The 16,985-nt window shown below is 26.4% G+C and overlaps 2 protein-coding genes across 2 annotated transcripts; one reads left to right on the forward strand and one right to left on the reverse strand.

Moving 5' to 3' along the window:
- Positions 1–1,153: 1,153 nt before the first annotated feature.
- Positions 1,154–4,750, forward strand: OCT59_008675 (uncharacterized protein; the record flags this gene model as incomplete). Its single annotated transcript, XM_066142676.1, has 13 exons — positions 1,154–1,187; positions 1,275–1,438; positions 1,509–1,643; positions 1,741–1,783; positions 1,862–2,110; positions 2,187–2,344; positions 2,421–2,448; positions 2,522–2,562; positions 2,710–3,133; positions 3,211–3,286; positions 3,366–3,942; positions 4,031–4,511; positions 4,722–4,750. 13 exons carry the CDS (start codon positions 1,154–1,156, stop codon positions 4,748–4,750), a joined length of 2,439 nt encoding a protein of 812 aa, XP_065999535.1.
- A 4,344-nt stretch (positions 4,751–9,094) lies between these two features.
- OCT59_008676 (uncharacterized protein) lies at positions 9,095–16,250 on the reverse strand (the record flags this gene model as incomplete). Its single annotated transcript, XM_066142677.1, has 8 exons — positions 9,095–9,126; positions 9,195–9,241; positions 9,318–9,366; positions 9,439–9,485; positions 9,549–9,597; positions 9,733–9,959; positions 10,436–10,632; positions 10,710–16,250. 8 exons carry the CDS (start codon positions 16,248–16,250, stop codon positions 9,095–9,097), a joined length of 6,189 nt encoding a protein of 2,062 aa, XP_065999536.1.
- Between the last annotated feature and the right edge of the window lie 735 nt (positions 16,251–16,985).

Genomic DNA, 16,985 nt, shown 5'->3' on the forward strand with positions numbered 1-16,985 from the left:
AGAACACAGTTTAAAATTCTTACAGTAAAAATCATAAGGCCAAATGTATAGCGCTCAAATTACGATTAATTCGATTAATTCACAAAGATTAAATAAAATAATGTCATAACTGGCATAATTGGATTTCAAGTCCGTTCTTACAATAAACATTATAAATTTAACAAGTGAAAGAGAATGAAAGTCCTGGCCATGAAAAAAAAAGAAGTACTCGGTCTATTCTAGAATAAATTCCTATATCTATTTACCGTTTTATTTTTTAAAATATAATTTGTTAAATGAATAGATATTATTATATTATATCATAACATTGGCACAATTTAAAGTGAAATTCATTTGATAATATAATACATTCATAGCAAATTATGATTATAATTCTTAGATTATAAGTTGTAACCCGGTTCTATAATGCCATCATACTAAACCCAGCTTCATGTATGCTTGTAATCGTAGCTCTTTAATTTTTACTAAATTTTTTTTCCGATCGAATAGATATATTGTAAATAGGATTCCAAGAGTCGAATTAATAAAACTGGTATAGCGTTTGCATAAAATGTTACTTTTGAATAACTCCAGGCGGCAGAAGGAATTATCCAGAAGAAATGCATAGAGTCAATAGTAAAAATGCGAATGCCAAATTGCCAATTTCTTATTATTTTTTGGGATCACAGCAGTTGCCACGACCATCACTAAAATATTATCCTTTATAAAAAGGCTTCAGTTAAAAAAACTTGCTACTTATCAATTTTATTTACTTTGTAATTTCTTTAGGTAATAGGGCATTAAGTTTCGATATAGCAATCACGCAATTAAATCCGGCCGAAATTAGCGCAACTTAATTCTGCCTAAATTAATTAACGTTCGATTGCTTCGTCTTATATCACGTGATTATTAATGTACAGTCGGATAGTCTGTATTAAACATATTTGGTTTGTCAAAAGTTAATTCGAGAAATGATTTTCATGTTATATTAGTAAATGAAAATGTTTTGGTCTTACGTTTTTTAGAAAAACATTTATTTTGGAGGCTAGTAGTTTTCATTTTTACATAGATAATTAATAAACGTCATTCGTGTAACTTTTTATGCATCCGTGGCGTTTATATAAAAGGGGCCGGAATTTCTCACAATCAATTCCTTTTTTTTTTGAAATTCGATATGTCTACCATTGAACTTGAAGGTGAAGCAAAAGGTACAATATAAATATAACAAACTTATTAATAATAAACGATAAATCACATGATGTTTATTTAATTAATATTAAAAATATTTTAATTAGAGCAATACACAGTTATAAACGATTATAACTATGGTAGTGAACTTAACGTATATAAAGCCTATAAAAAGGATGACCCAGAATGTCATTATGTGATAAAAAGTTACAAAACAAAAGAAACTTTTGAAAGAGAATCGCAAATGTTAAGAGAATTACATGATACAAAGGTTCGTTAAAATAATAATTTCAAATTTTATTTCAATTTTTTATTAAATTTAGTTTTGATCAAAATTTTAGAATATTGTACAAATAGTAGATGTTTATTTATCGCAATCTATTATTGTATGCGAATGTGCCCTTTATGATTTGGAAACATTTTTGGTACATCAAGATCATATCCAGCGACAAGAGAAGATAGATAGTATAATAAAGGTAAATTATTATTTGTTATTATTAATTTTTTTTTTATAATTTTTCTTTTTAAAAAATTTTTTATTTTGTAAATAAATATATATTTACTCCCGTATAGGATATAATATCTGGTCTCTCAGAACTTCAGAAACATAATATAGGTAAAGTTTTTAAATAATAATTTGTCTAAATTTAACTGTTAACTAACGAATTTTTTTTTTTTCGAATCATTCTTATAGTACATACTGCATTAGCACCAAAAAATATAATGTATTTTCAAGAAAAGGACGGTTACACCGAAAGTTGGAAGTTAATTGATTTCAGCGCAGCATGTTTTGTTGGTTCATATTATTCATATAATGCAAAAATCAAATTGAATTATTCGGCCCCCGAAGTTATAATAGCGAATGAGAAGAAAATTAAAATCAAAGTCGATTTTACAATGGATATGTTCTCCTTTGGATTAATTCTATATTTTCTTGAAACAGGTAATTTTTCTAAAGAATTTTTTTTTTTTTGTTAAAAGTTTATTGAATGGCGTAATGAATTTCAATTAATAACTAGGTCATCATTATTGGGATGGTGTGAGTGAGGAAAAGAAAGAAGAAATTCTTTCAACAAAATATTTACCTCTTCGTATTCATGATCCTAATGCATGCTGTGTTATAAAAAGTTTGCTCAGTAAAAACATCTCACGCAGGATGCCACTGGACAAATTTATGGTATTTACGAATTTTACGTCTGTTTAACTGTTTATATTAATTAGATTCCTATGTTAAAAAAATTTTTATTTTTTAGCGAACTCCTTATTACACTGGTGAATCGAGTAAGTAAGAAAATAGAAAAAAAAAAATTAAATTAAATTATTTTCTTATATTAATGGAATTTTCTGATAAAAGCGAATTTGTCCGATTATGAAATAAATGAAGAAGCATCTCAGGTAAATTTGAAAATACCTAATTAATTTTAAGAAAAAGAATTTTTTTAATGAATATTTTCTCTTCCAGCTATTTTCAGGAATTTCAAAAAAAAAAAAAAAACTAAATGAATGTCTAATAAAAATATTACGTCAAATTCTATTTTACAGTCAAATTCAACGTCTGTATCACGGCCAAATTCAACGTCTTTATCACGACCAAATTCAACATATCTTTCACCGTTAAGGATTTCAAATATTTCAAATCTTTCCCAGGATTCTTTCGTGGCTGAAAATTGGAATTATAGTAAATTTGATATAAAAAATTTAACAGATCCGTTAGATTCATATCACGCATTAGAATATGTATTTAAAGTACTTGGCGAGGTAATAGAGAACGTCGTTGGATCTGGAAGAAAGCACTTTAGGAAAGATGATATTATGGAAATTGCACAAAAAATGCGTGGACATTTGAAAAGCTTCAAACATCAAAATTGGGATAATAATGATCAGAAAGTTAAATTTATAAGTATCCTAAAAAATCAAGTACATCTATATAATCGTTTTTTATGGTTGGTTGTACGTTATTGTGCTGGTAAGTTGTTTTATTTTTTTTAAGAATATTCCGAGATTTTATTTCATTTTCTAATACCTTTCTTCCCTTTATTTTAGTAAAAGATCGTGTTGTAAATAGCTCTCTAGCAAAGAAAACATCTATTCTGTGTCGCGACATCCTCGAAATTAACAGGTTAGTATTTAATAATTGATGATAATACTTTTTAAGAGAATACAAATATTCATCAATAAATTCTTGGTGGTTTTATTAGCATAATAAAAGCCGGAAAATCATTCAATAGCCATTTATCAAAATTAATTATGGCTTTGAAAGATCAAAACAATGATAAAATTCAAAGTGAATTAAGTAATTTTGCCGAGGATCCATGTCTTGATGTACGTTTTGACGATGATTCAAATATAACTTTATCTCTATCTCGATGGTATTGTGTAACGAGTCAAATATATAGTGATTATATTGGAACTCCATCAACAGAAATTGAAGTCCGAGGAGAAATCTTTGTTACAAAAAAATTATTTTTTAATGATATATTTGCCACAGGAAAATCATTAAATTATTTAAATTACAAAACTTTTTTATGTATAATCAAAGAGATTTCTTTTTATAATGACCATCAATTGAATGATAACGATTTTATAATTAGATTTCATGGATATTCAATTCAACATTGTAAATGCAATCTGTTTTATGATTGTGCAGATTATGGTGATTTATTTGAATATTTTCAAAATAATCACAATTCATCAGAACATTTTTATCTTAGTAAATGGATAAACAAAATTAAGCTAGCTTGGGGAATATCTATAGGCGTAAAATATTTACATAATGTAAGAATAATTATTTATTTTTATTATCTTAATTCTTTAATATATAACGCGTTTAAATACAGTAACTAATAAATTTTCATTTTTATAGCAAAAAATTGTACATTTAGATCTTCGAAGTGAAAATATTTTATTAAAATATGACGAAAAAGAAGAAACATTAATGCCAAAAATATCAAATTTTCTTTGGAGTAGAGAAATTTATTCTGGTAAAACTTCAGCGTATCCGATAATAACATTATCTTCTGGAGAAGAGGTTTGGAAAAGATGGTACGATCCGGATAGGTTACGTAATAAAAAACGATATGATTTTCTTCCACCATCTGATATATATAGTTTAGGATTATTATTTTGGGAAATTGCTTGGTGTAAACCAAAAAATTTACCATTTAAAGATGTTCCAATTAAAAATCTTTATAATCATTTAACATATAATAATTATGAAAAGTTACCAGAATTCCCGGATGAGTATCAATGTTGGGGGTTTTTAATAAATGGAATGTGGAAACTCAAAGCAGAAGATCGTTGTAATATTATGACCGTAGAATTATCTATGGGAAAATTATTTAAGGGTACAGATTCACCATGATTGATATTTTTAATCAGTTTTGTTTTTTTTTCTTTTAATAAAAAATTTTTTGAACAAATCATCATTAATATTTTGTATTAAAAAGTTTTAAAATTTTAATCTTAAAAAGGGAGAATCCTGTAAGGATTTGTCGAGGAATTTAAACAAAATTAACAAAATTTATATTCGTATGTGTTTGAATCTAATATTTTAGGTTATCGTTCTGTTACTGAAATCATTTAGCGAATTCCGAAATGGGTCTACGAATGAAATACACTGTACATATTTACGTAAACGGTACCTTCAAGGTTGTATGTCAATAGAAAATTACCGTATACTTTAAGGAGTGTGGAGAGGAAATGGAGTGGAAGAAGATCGATCAACAATTCACGATCGAATATAGGATGCATATACAGAAAATGGTTCGAACTGTAAGATCGAAAATGAACTTCTTTGCTCGAGATGAAAAAACGGTTGATTAAACACGCAGAATCACATGAGATGATTCAAAAATATTATGCGCTTAATACCGAATTCGAAACACGAGTAAAGAAAGAAAACAGGGAGTTAGATGTGACGAATATTAACGAAAAAAGAGCGGGTAAAAGTCCAATAGACAGAGTTCAAGAAGAGATAGAAGATGAATAGTTGGATTTTTATTTTATTTTATTTATTTTATTTCAGAGAGGAGTAACCAATGACAAGTACATATAAGGATGAATAGTTGGAGTAAGCAGGTGGTGATGTAATGCTAATCTTAGTTGAAGTCACGTTATCTTACGTAAGTATATTGTCGAATTATTTAAACTTTCATTCACATGTATTTTAGGGTAGTAGGTAATGGTGCTACAACTTTATCGGATGAGGTAAAGGTTTTGGTAAGAGGGAGGAATTAGGTTAATTCCAAACTCAAGATTTACTTTTATGGTTTTGTATGTTCGCTAAAAAGAAAGTAAATTACCGTATAGCACGTATAGCGTTGACAAAGATTTTAAAAAATTTAAATTTGATTTATATTAATTTTCGAATATGATTTATAGGAAATTTAATAGATCCATATATGATATATTGGGATGGGAATACGCCACATGGTACTCGGAATTTACTGATTATTTAAAATTTCAGTCCAATAATTAAACAAAATTTATACTCGAAATAAAAAATAAACTCTTTTTATTTAAAAAATTATCACGTGTAAAACAAACAAAAAAAAAAAATAATGTACGGTACATATTACTAATATTCTAATAAATGTGTATAAGATCGTGGACCGCCTATAAAAAAAAAATTTTTTTTTTAAGAATCGCCATAAAAAATTAAGGAACTACCTCAAAAAAAAGAAGAAAAACGTCATAATGGTAAGTTTTTCTAACAATGTAGTAGGAAGGAAGGAATGAGTCGATGCGGATTTTAATTTCCGAAATTTTTTTAACTGATTAAATCAAAATTTTTGAGCGAAAAATTCAAGTATTTTTTTTTTTTAAGGTTAAACTTTCAATACGCCCATCTAGAATTCCAAATATATATTTAATATCAAAGAATTGGTAAACTTCGATTTGGTTTCTCTTTTATAGCCGTTCGCTCCGGTTTCATCACATGATGTAATTGGTTATCTCGAGCCTATAAAGTCACATCATACTCCAACACTTCTATTCAACTTTTCTCTTCATAACTCTTAAACTATTTTGAAATCCATATAATGACAACTCCAGACTTTATTAAGTGCGAATGTACAAGAAAATAAACTAGCTTCTTTGTTGTCTTCTATTAAAGGATAACTATTCGGAATCGAAAAGAATGTCACGGAAATCAAGAATAATCAAGATAATTTCGAAAGGCGATTCATTTCCGTATGTACAGTATATTATTTCCATTTACAATAAAAGAGATTTAGTATTTTTATTTTTGAAGCTATTTGAACTAATATTGCTAAAAATTTCTTTTAAAAGAGTTACGTTTCGTTTCACGTACAGTTAATTCTGTATGAAGAGATCACAGTCAAGCCATTGAAACTGTATAAGACGTTGACCCATATTTTTTTCCTAAAACGATTTCTGATTTACTCGAACTTGACAAAAAAGAAATCGATCTTTTCACTAATACGAATTGTCCGCGATTTTTAATGATCTGGAGATATTTGACGTAATTTATAGGGGTCACCTTGACATACTCAACATAATTTCTAATTATATAAAAAATGAAAAGCTAAAAAAAATAACAATTATTTCACATGACATATCTTCGTATTTTCTTGATTAATAATAATGTAATATTTGAGTAAATAATTCAAATCTCGCTTAAATATTCAACATAGTTTACCAAGAAAATAACCTGTAAGATAGATATTATTTTCTTGTGATATTTTAATCCTTGCTGTAATATTCTTTTGCTATTTATTAAAACAAAAAGTTATTTACTAATATAAAAAAATTGGTATGTCACTTGCTAAATTGTTATAACTAGCAATGTTTGAAAAATGTCTATTCGAATATTTTTTTTTATTAATACGGATAAAAGAAAATGCAAATGATCGGATCTTAGCCCGTGATACATGAAGTTTCTATATTCATATTTATACTCAAACTCAAACGCCTCGTCAGTCTTACGTTTTTTATTGAACATATCTAGATTCATTTATGTTTGCAGGTATTTGATTAGTTAGTAAGAAGGTCAGATATTAGAATAAAAAAGGCATTACTTACATCACACAAACTTTGACATTGCATTAGATTTGTGCCACTCCCCTCCGGCTGGCTTTACTTTCTTTCAGTTTTATTCGATCGAATCGTCTTGAATTTATAATCAACATGACTGAAACTTTCGTCACCAGAAATACAAGACTACTAATCCTTTGGCTATGAAGAATCGTTGAAATATACTCGCAGCGCTATCTACAACAGACTCCATATTTTTATCCTAAGAATGTCATTAATACAGAGCTTAAACTCTGGAGAGCTTTCGTCAATTGTGTAGGAGATTGTGTGAAATATGTGCGTCAGAAAAGACATTGAAATTTATTTAACGAAAAAAGTTGGTATTAGCCTAACGTACCTGGTACAAACTGAGGATTGCTTTTATGCTATGCCATATTTTTCTAACACTTCATCTAGACTTCGGTATGAGGAGAACGCCCTTCCTTACACTCCTTAGCGAAGTCCGCAAGATTATTCGCAGGCCAAAACCTAAAACCTAAACATTGGAACTCTTCCTTACTCGTCTAGAGAAAAGCACGGCCATTAACGAATTATTTTAAAGTCATTGTCATCGAGGCCCAAGTCCTCTTCCTTCCGTAAAAATTCGATAAGGGTCTCTGTATTATATTTCTTAATTTCGTCCGCTAGCGTGAGCGCCACATTTCGGAAGTAGAAGCTGGTGTATTAGTTTCAGAGACACATAGTGTTACGTTTTTATATAGACTAGTTTGGCTCAGACAAAAAATAGTGTTACGTTCCGGAGTGAGATTTCTGTTCGGGCGACTGGGCGTTAATATAGGTTTTTATGTCGCACAGGCATTGCATCATTACACGTGACCCGCTTTCTCGTGTACTCGTGCATCGAAAAAATAATACCATCCCATCAACAGAATACTTAATTTTCAAATCGTGAGAACCCAATGAGACCAATGTGGCGGATTAGACCCATCCCTTTCCAGTTATTACAATAGCAATTATTATTTCAATTTTTTGTTTGTTTAACATCCCATATTGGAGAGAAATATATAATTCTAAATATTATTATTTTGACTTTTCTCATTAAAGGAAAACAAGACTAAAATAAAATTGATCTTATACGAAGTGTATTCGTGTCAAGTTCTGAGTGACAATTTTGATGACTACTACAGTATTTATATTCGGCAATAGAATGATTCACAAACAATTTGCATGCGTATATTAAAATTAAATGCATGTAAGGTATTGTAAAGTTTAAATCAATGATTGTTCCAGAAAATTTTTATTTGAATATTTTATCACAAATTTTTTCCATATTAAAAATAATTTTGTTAATAATTTAACAGATAAAATAAAATTGTTAACGCAAGATATTACAGCAGAATTTTAAAAAGAAATGAAATATTGTTTCAAGATAAATTTATAACATAATAGATGTAACCTAACTAAAGATTAGTAATGAATCCACAGTAAGAGAATTATAAAAAAAAAGGTTCGCGGTAAAATTATTAGTAAGTTAGTAAATCTTAAAGGATCAATGAATATGGATCCTTAGACTATGAGATAATATTAAAACTTTAATTACTAACAATTCATAATTCTTTCATATACGTAGAACAAACTTAAATAACTGAAAATAATCCTTATAACAGGTTTTTTATTTTTCAATAAACCATTTTCATATATTCTTTTACGAAAATCCAATGTGCAGTACTATAATTTTATTTATTTATTATGGGTAGTGTTGGTTAAAAAAAGAATCTTCTACTATATTAATATCAAATTATTTTAAATGTGCATCAATAAACATTGTATCTATCTAATATCTTAAAGCACATCTGAAATATTTAAATATTTAATAAGTAACTAATTATAAAATATAAAATATAAAACAATAAAATATATTAAAACTTTAAGCTTATAAGTTGGAATCAGTTTTAGAACGCTTTCCTATAAAAAAATTGCACATTAACATTCTATTACTTAATAATCGATTTAATAATATATATTTTACTTACCATGACCTTGAGTTCCATTTTGTGAATTACTGCGCTTCAATGATTTACTATTAATATTATTAATTATTAATAATTATAAAAACATAAATTTTTTGTTTTTTTTTATAATATACTGTAAAATACCTCGTGTCTATATTGTCTATATCAAAGTTTATATCTTCAGAAATATATCCTAAATAAAATAAGCTAATGTTAAAATTAATTGTTAACTAAAATAGTAGTAAAAACAATAACCATTAAATACCTTGACTTGAATTAAATGAATTTATTGAAGATTCATTAAATGATCCGCTATTAATAATTAATTATTAATAAAATTATAAAACATAAATATTTTTCTTTTTTGTAAAATACCTTTTGTCTATACTGTCTATATCAACGTTTAGTTTTTCAGTGATATTTCCTAAATAAAAAAATGAGCTAATGTTAAAATTAATTGTCTATAATAATAGAATTATTTCAATTGATCTAAAATAGTAGTAAAAACAATAACCTTAAATTAAGCAATAATCTTTTTTACAAAATTTACAATACATACCTTGTCTTAAATTAAATGAAAAAATTGAAGATGGATCGGAAATCATAAAACTTAATGGCCTGCTAGTATAAATAGCTCTATGATGAGGTTTTTCACTAAATTTAGGGCCAAGTTGTTTTAATTGTATTAATTCTAATCTTTTTCTTTCAGCTTGTTCATGTTGTTCTACACATTCATTTTTGCGATACCAATCACCAAGAACTTTTGTAACTTCAGTTATTGAGGGCCTTTTTGAAGGATCAGAATTCCAGCATCTTTTCATTAAATTAGCATAACATTCAGGAGTATCATTTGTAATTTCAGGTCGTTTTCCATCAATAATTTTATAAATGAGATTAATGTCGTGCTCAACATCAGCAAAAGGTTTATTACCTGTTGTTAATTCCCACATAATCATGCCTAAACTATAAATATCGGATTCTTTTGAAAATGTGCTACCTCTAAACATTTCTGGTGCAATGTAAGGTATTACTCCATATATTTCGTTATTAGATAATGAATTATTTGCGGGTTGTGATAGTCCTAAATCACAAATTAGCCATATTTCATATGTTGATAATAATATATTTCCACTATGAAAATCACGATGCATAAAATTTTTTCCATGAATTATATTAAGTCTGAAATGAATAAAAAAATAATGTATCAACATTAAAAATATTAAAAAATAACTAATTAATAATCGTATACTTCAGTAACATACCCTTCTGAAATATTCCATAAAATACGTAATTTTTTATTCCATGTAATATTAACAAAATTACCCTGCAAGTAGTTATGTAGATTTCCACCACTTGCATACTCCATTACTAACATAAAATCTTTTGTTTGAAGATCCTGTGTAATACCATGAACTTTAATAATATATGCTCGATTATAACATTGAATAAACGATATTATCTAAATATATAATAATAATTAATGAATTAAACAGATAAAAAAAAAATGAAATAATTATAACATACTAGATCGATTACCTCATTTAAAAAACTTTTACTAATATTTTGTGAATTCAAAAATCTTTTTACAGCAACATTATTACCCATCCAAGTTGCTTTATAAACAATACCAAATCCTCCTTTTGCTATTTGTTTTAAATTTGAAATTTGAGAATATGGAATTTCCTTTATTGTTGACTGGTTTGCTCTGAAATCAAGGAACATTCTTTTAATAGAATCATATATAATTAATGGATTGGTATTTTCATTTAGAATATTTTCAATAAAATTAGTAATCTCATTTAATATTATCGCATGTTTCATATTATTAAAGACTCCCTTCATACCACTATGGATATTGACATTAACAGTAATAAATAACATTCTTTTGCATGTTTTACATTGAGATTGATTTGTAATTTCAAAAATAATATTTGTTGTTAAACAATATCTACACCCAATATAAATTATAATGCAATTTGAACACCATTTTTGGCAGTCAGATGAATTAAATTCTAGGTTTTGGTCACAAATTATGCATTGATTATATTCATCCCACCAAGGTAAATAAAGAATTGGAGTGAACTTTTCGGTCAAAGTTGATTCAACAAATCCAAAAGAGATTTGATAACAAATGGGACATAACCTAAATTCAATATTATTTGATAAAATCTGATCATAAATTAATTTTTTGCATAATTTACAATATTTTCCACTTTCAATAAATTTTTGTCCTCTATGAATATTATAAAATCTATCATTTCTAAAATTTGTAACTACTTGCTTAAAACATAAAACTTCAGAACAACTGTTGCACCATTCTAGAATATTTTGTGTACAAAAATCCAAGCTTCTTGGTTTATGTCTATGATTACATTGAGTATCTTTTGTACTTATATATATGTCCAAATTGTTATTAGCAGTATACTCAAAATATAAAAACAAGCAATATCTACAATATTTTTGTTTAAATAAAAGTGTTACAGAATAGGGCTCTTTACAATAATGACATTTATCATCATTATTATTAAAAGAAATAAACATAATTGGCACAATTAGATTTTCTAAATTTGTTATTTGTGAATATGAAATCCAGTCCATTAATAATTTTGAAGAAAGACAAAGCCTAGTTATGTGATTATATATTTCTAATTGATTGGAATTCTCATTAATAATATTCATAAAATGAGAAATTTGATTATAAGCATTAACGTTGAATGTTGCATATTGCTTATTATCAAAAACTTCCTTTATTATAGCTTTATAAACAACATTTAATATTCCATCACATTTTTTGCATTGAGATTGATTTGTAATTCCAAAGATAATATTTGTTGTTAAACAATATCTACATCCAATATAAATTATAATGCAATTTGAACACCATTTTTGATGATCAGAATTAAATTTTAGGATTTGATCACAAAATATACATTGATTATTAGCATCCCACCAAGGTAAATAAATGATTGGAATGGTTTTTTCAGTCATAGTTGATTCAATCAATCCAGAAGAAATTTGATAACAATTTTTACATAACTTAAATTCAATAATGTCTAAAGAAATCTGATCATAAATTAATTTTCCACATAATTTACAATATTTTCCACTTTCAATAAATTTTTGTCCTCCATGAATATCATTAAATCCATCAAATCTACAATTTGTAACTACTTGTTTAAAATATAAAACTTCAGAACAACTATTGCACCATTCTTGAATATTTTGTGTACAAAAATCCAAGCTTCTTGGTCTATGTCTATTACATTGAGTATCTTTTGTACTTATATATATATCCAAATTATTATTAGTTGTATACTTAAAATATAAAAACAAGCAGTATCTACAATATTTTTGTTGAAATAAAGGCGTTACAGAATAGGACTCTTTACAATAATAACATTTATCCTTACTATTATCAAAAGGAATAAATACAATTGGCACAATTACACTTTCATTATTTTCTAAATTTATTATTTGCGAATATGAAATCAGATCCATTAATGATTTTGAAGGAAGATAAAGTCCAATTATGAAATTATATATCTTTAATTGATTGGAATTTTCATTAATATTATTCATAAAATGAGCAATTTGGTTATAAGCATTGTTGTTTAGTGTTGCATATTGCTTATCAGGAACTTCCTCTATGACTTTATTACTATCAACATCTAATATCCTATCACATTTTTTACATTTAGATTGATTGGTAATTCCAAAAATAATATTTGTTGTTAAACAATATCTACATCCAATATAAATTAAAATACAATTTGAACACCATTTTTGGCAATTAGAAGAATTAAATTCTAGGATTTGATCACAAGATATACATTGATTATTAGCATCCCACCAAGGTAAATATAGAATAGGAATAACTTTTTCTGTTATAGTTGATTCAATCCATTCAAAAGAAATTTGGTAACAATTTGTACATAACTTAAATTCAATATTATTTGATGTAATCTGATTATAAATTAATTTTTCACATAATTTACAATGTTTTTCACTTTCAATAAGTTCTTGTTTTCCGTGAAAAAATATTTCATTGAATGTATCAAATCTACAATTTGTAACTACTTGTTTAAAATATAAAACTTCAGAACAACTGTTGCACCATTCTTGAATATTTTGTGTACAAAAATCCAAGCCTCTAGGTTTATGTCTATTACATTGAGTATCTTTTGTACATATATATATGTCCAAATTGTTATTAGCGGTATACCTAAAATATAAAAACAAGCAGTATCTACAATATTTTTGTTGAAATAAAGGTGTTACAGAATAAGGCTCTTTACAATAATGACACTCATCCACATTATTATTAAAAGGAATAAACATAATTGGCACAATTGGGTTTTCTAAGTCTGTTATTTGTGCATATGAAATCCAGTCCATTAATGGTTTTAATGACTTTAAAGAAATATAATCCAGATTTCTTATAAAATCATATACTTTCAATGGATCATTATTATCATCAATATAATTAACAATTTGGAAATGATTAACAAAGTTTATCCTCATAGAAACAAATATTTCTCTTTCAATACTTTTGATATCAATAGTAATTAATGTTACTTCTTGGCATTTTTTACATTGAGATTGATTGGTAATTCCAAAAATAATATTTGTTGTTAAACAATATCTACATCCAATATAAATTATAATGCAATTTGAACACCATTTTTGGCAATTAGAAGAATTCAATTCTAGGGTTTGATCACAAAATATACATTGATTATTAGCATTCCACCAAGGCAAATAAATGATTGGAATGGTTTTTTCAGTCATAGATGATTCAATCAATCCAGAAGAAATTTGATAACAATTTTTACATAACCTAAATTCAATATTGTCTAATGAAATCTGATCATAAATTAATTTTCCACACAATTTACAATATTTTCCACTATCAATAAAATTTTGTCTGCCATGAATATCATTAAATCCATCAAATCTACAATTTGTAACTACTTGTTTAAAATATGAAACTTCAGAACAACTGTTGCACCATTCTTGAATATTTTGTGTACAAAAATCCAAGCTTCTAGGTTTATGTCTATTACACTGAATATCTTTTGTACTTATATATACATCCAAATTATTATTAGTGGTATACTTAAAATATAAAAACAAGCAGTATCTACAATATTTTTGTTGAAATAAAGGTGTTATAGAATAAGGCTCTTTACAATAATAACATTTATCCTTATTATTATCAAAAGGAATAAATACAATTGGCACAATTACACTTTCATTATTTTCTAAATTACTTGTTTGTGAATATGAAATCCAATTAATTAATGATTTTGAAGGAAGATAAAGTCTAGCTATGAAATTATATATCTCTAATTGATTGGAATTCTCATTAATATTATTCATAAAATGAGCAATTTGATTATAAGCATTATTGTTTAATGCTGCATATTGCTTATCATCAGGAACTTCCTCTATAACTTCATCATCAACATTTAATAACCTATCACATTTTTTACATTTAGGTTGATTGGTAATTCCAAAAATAATATTTGTTGTTAAACAATATCTGCATCCAATATAAATTATAATGCAATTTGAACACCATTTTTGATGATCAGAATTAAATTTTAAGGTTTGATCACAAGATATACATTGATTATTAGCATCCCACCAAGGTAAATAAAGAATAGCTTTTTCTGTTAAAGTTGATTCAATACATTCAAAAGAGATTTGATAACAATTTATACATAACTTAAATTCAATATTGTCTAATGAAATCTGATTATAAATTAATTTTCCACATAATTTACAATATTTTCCACTTTCAATAAATTTTTGTCCTCCATGAATATCATTAAATCCATCAAATCTACAATTTGTAACTACTTGTTTAAAATATGAAACTTCAGAACAACTGTTGCACCATTCTTGAATATTTTGTGTACAAAAATCCAAGCTTCTAGGTTTATGTCTATTACACTGAATATCTTTTGTACTTATATATATGTCCAAATTGTTATTAGCAGTATACTTAAAATATAAAAAGCAAATCCTACAATATTTTTGTTTAAATAAAAGTGTCTTAGAATAAGGCTCATTACAATAATGACATTTATCATCATTATTATTAAAAGGAATAAACATAATCGGTATGATTAGGTTATTTAAATTTGTCATTTGTGAATATGAACACCAATCTATTAATGGTCCTAAAGTATGATAATTAAGATTTTTTATAAAACTGTATACCTCTAATGGAGCAGAAGTTTCAACTCTATTATCCATATAATTAACAATTTGATAATGATTATCAGAGTTGATTTTTGTAGAAAAAATAATTTCTTTTTCAGTAGATTTTATTTCAATAGTGATTAATAACATTCTTTCACATTTTTTACATTGAGATTGGTCTGTAATTCCAAAGATAATATTTGTTGTTAAACAATATCTACATCCAATATAAATTATAATGCAATTTGAACACCATTTTTGATGATCAGAATTAAATTTTAGGATTTGATTACAAACTATACATTGATCACGAGCATCCCACCAAGGTAAATAAAGGATTGGAATGGTTTTTTCAGTCATAGTTGATTCAATCCATCCAGAAGAAATTTTATAACAATCTGAACACAATCTAAAATCAATATTCTTGCGAAAACATTTTTGGTAAATTAATTTTCCGCATAATTTACAATCTTTTTCACATTTCTTTATGTTTCCATGTTTGGCAAACATGTATGAAATTATTTGTTTAAAATGTGATATTACAACGTTAGATTGTTTAAGTTGTAGTATATGTACATCCAAGTATTCAACGGTATTGTTATCTTTAAAATATTTCAACACACAATTTTTGCAATATTTCTGGGAAAATAAGAGTGTTTCGGAGTATTTATTTTCGCAATAATTACATTTTTCATCATGTTTATTAAAAGAAATAAATTGAATCGGTACAGGACTAGATTTTAATTTTTGCGTCTGATTTGTCTGATTTAATGAATTATTGTAAAAAATATATTTAATCGGTACAGGACTAGATTTTAATTTTTGCGTCGGATTTAATGAATTATTGTTGCAAGTATTTGTAGGTTCCATGTTTTCATATTTGTTATATTTAAGAAGGTTTAAGAAACTTTAAAAATACAACGATATTTATATTTATTCATAATTCTATTTTCCGATTCCATGCATCAAAAATTAAGAATACTCTAATCGAACTTTTTTACTTAAGTTAGTTAGTTTCGTTCTTCAAAATAAAAAATAAAAAGAATCTTCTATTCATAATTCTATATTCCGATTCCATGCATCATAAATTAGGAATTCTAGAATTCCATGGAAGATACTCTAATCTGGCTCAGCGAACTTTTTTACTTAAGTTAGTTAGTTTCGTTCTTCAAAATAAAAAATAAAAAGAACCTTCTATTCATAATTCTATATTCTGATTCCATGCATCATAAATTAGGAATTCTAGATTCTAGAATTCCATGGAAGATACTCTAATCTGGCTTAGCGAACTTTTTACTTAGGTTAGTTAGTTTCGTTCTTCAAATAAAAAGAATCTTCCAACAATTATGCATGTCGGTGTTAAATGGTTACTGTGATACTGAATTTTATGCATCTCCGTTTTGTGGTCGCGATGGTATCATAAATTTGGCCTGCCCTATAAAAAATTTTATCCGTTATTTCTGTAAAAACTTCGTAAAATGAGCCTTTCTCACGGAAAATGTAAATAATTCGATAAATTCCGTGATATAAGGTTATTAATTCCGGAAATATGAGCCTTTTACGGAAAAAAGATGGAATATAAAAAACGGATCGACTTTTTTTACA

This window comes from Rhizophagus irregularis, chromosome 16, assembly GCF_026210795.1.
Source record: "Rhizophagus irregularis chromosome 16, complete sequence".
In the NCBI taxonomy this organism is placed as follows: domain Eukaryota; kingdom Fungi; phylum Glomeromycota; class Glomeromycetes; order Glomerales; family Glomeraceae; genus Rhizophagus; species Rhizophagus irregularis.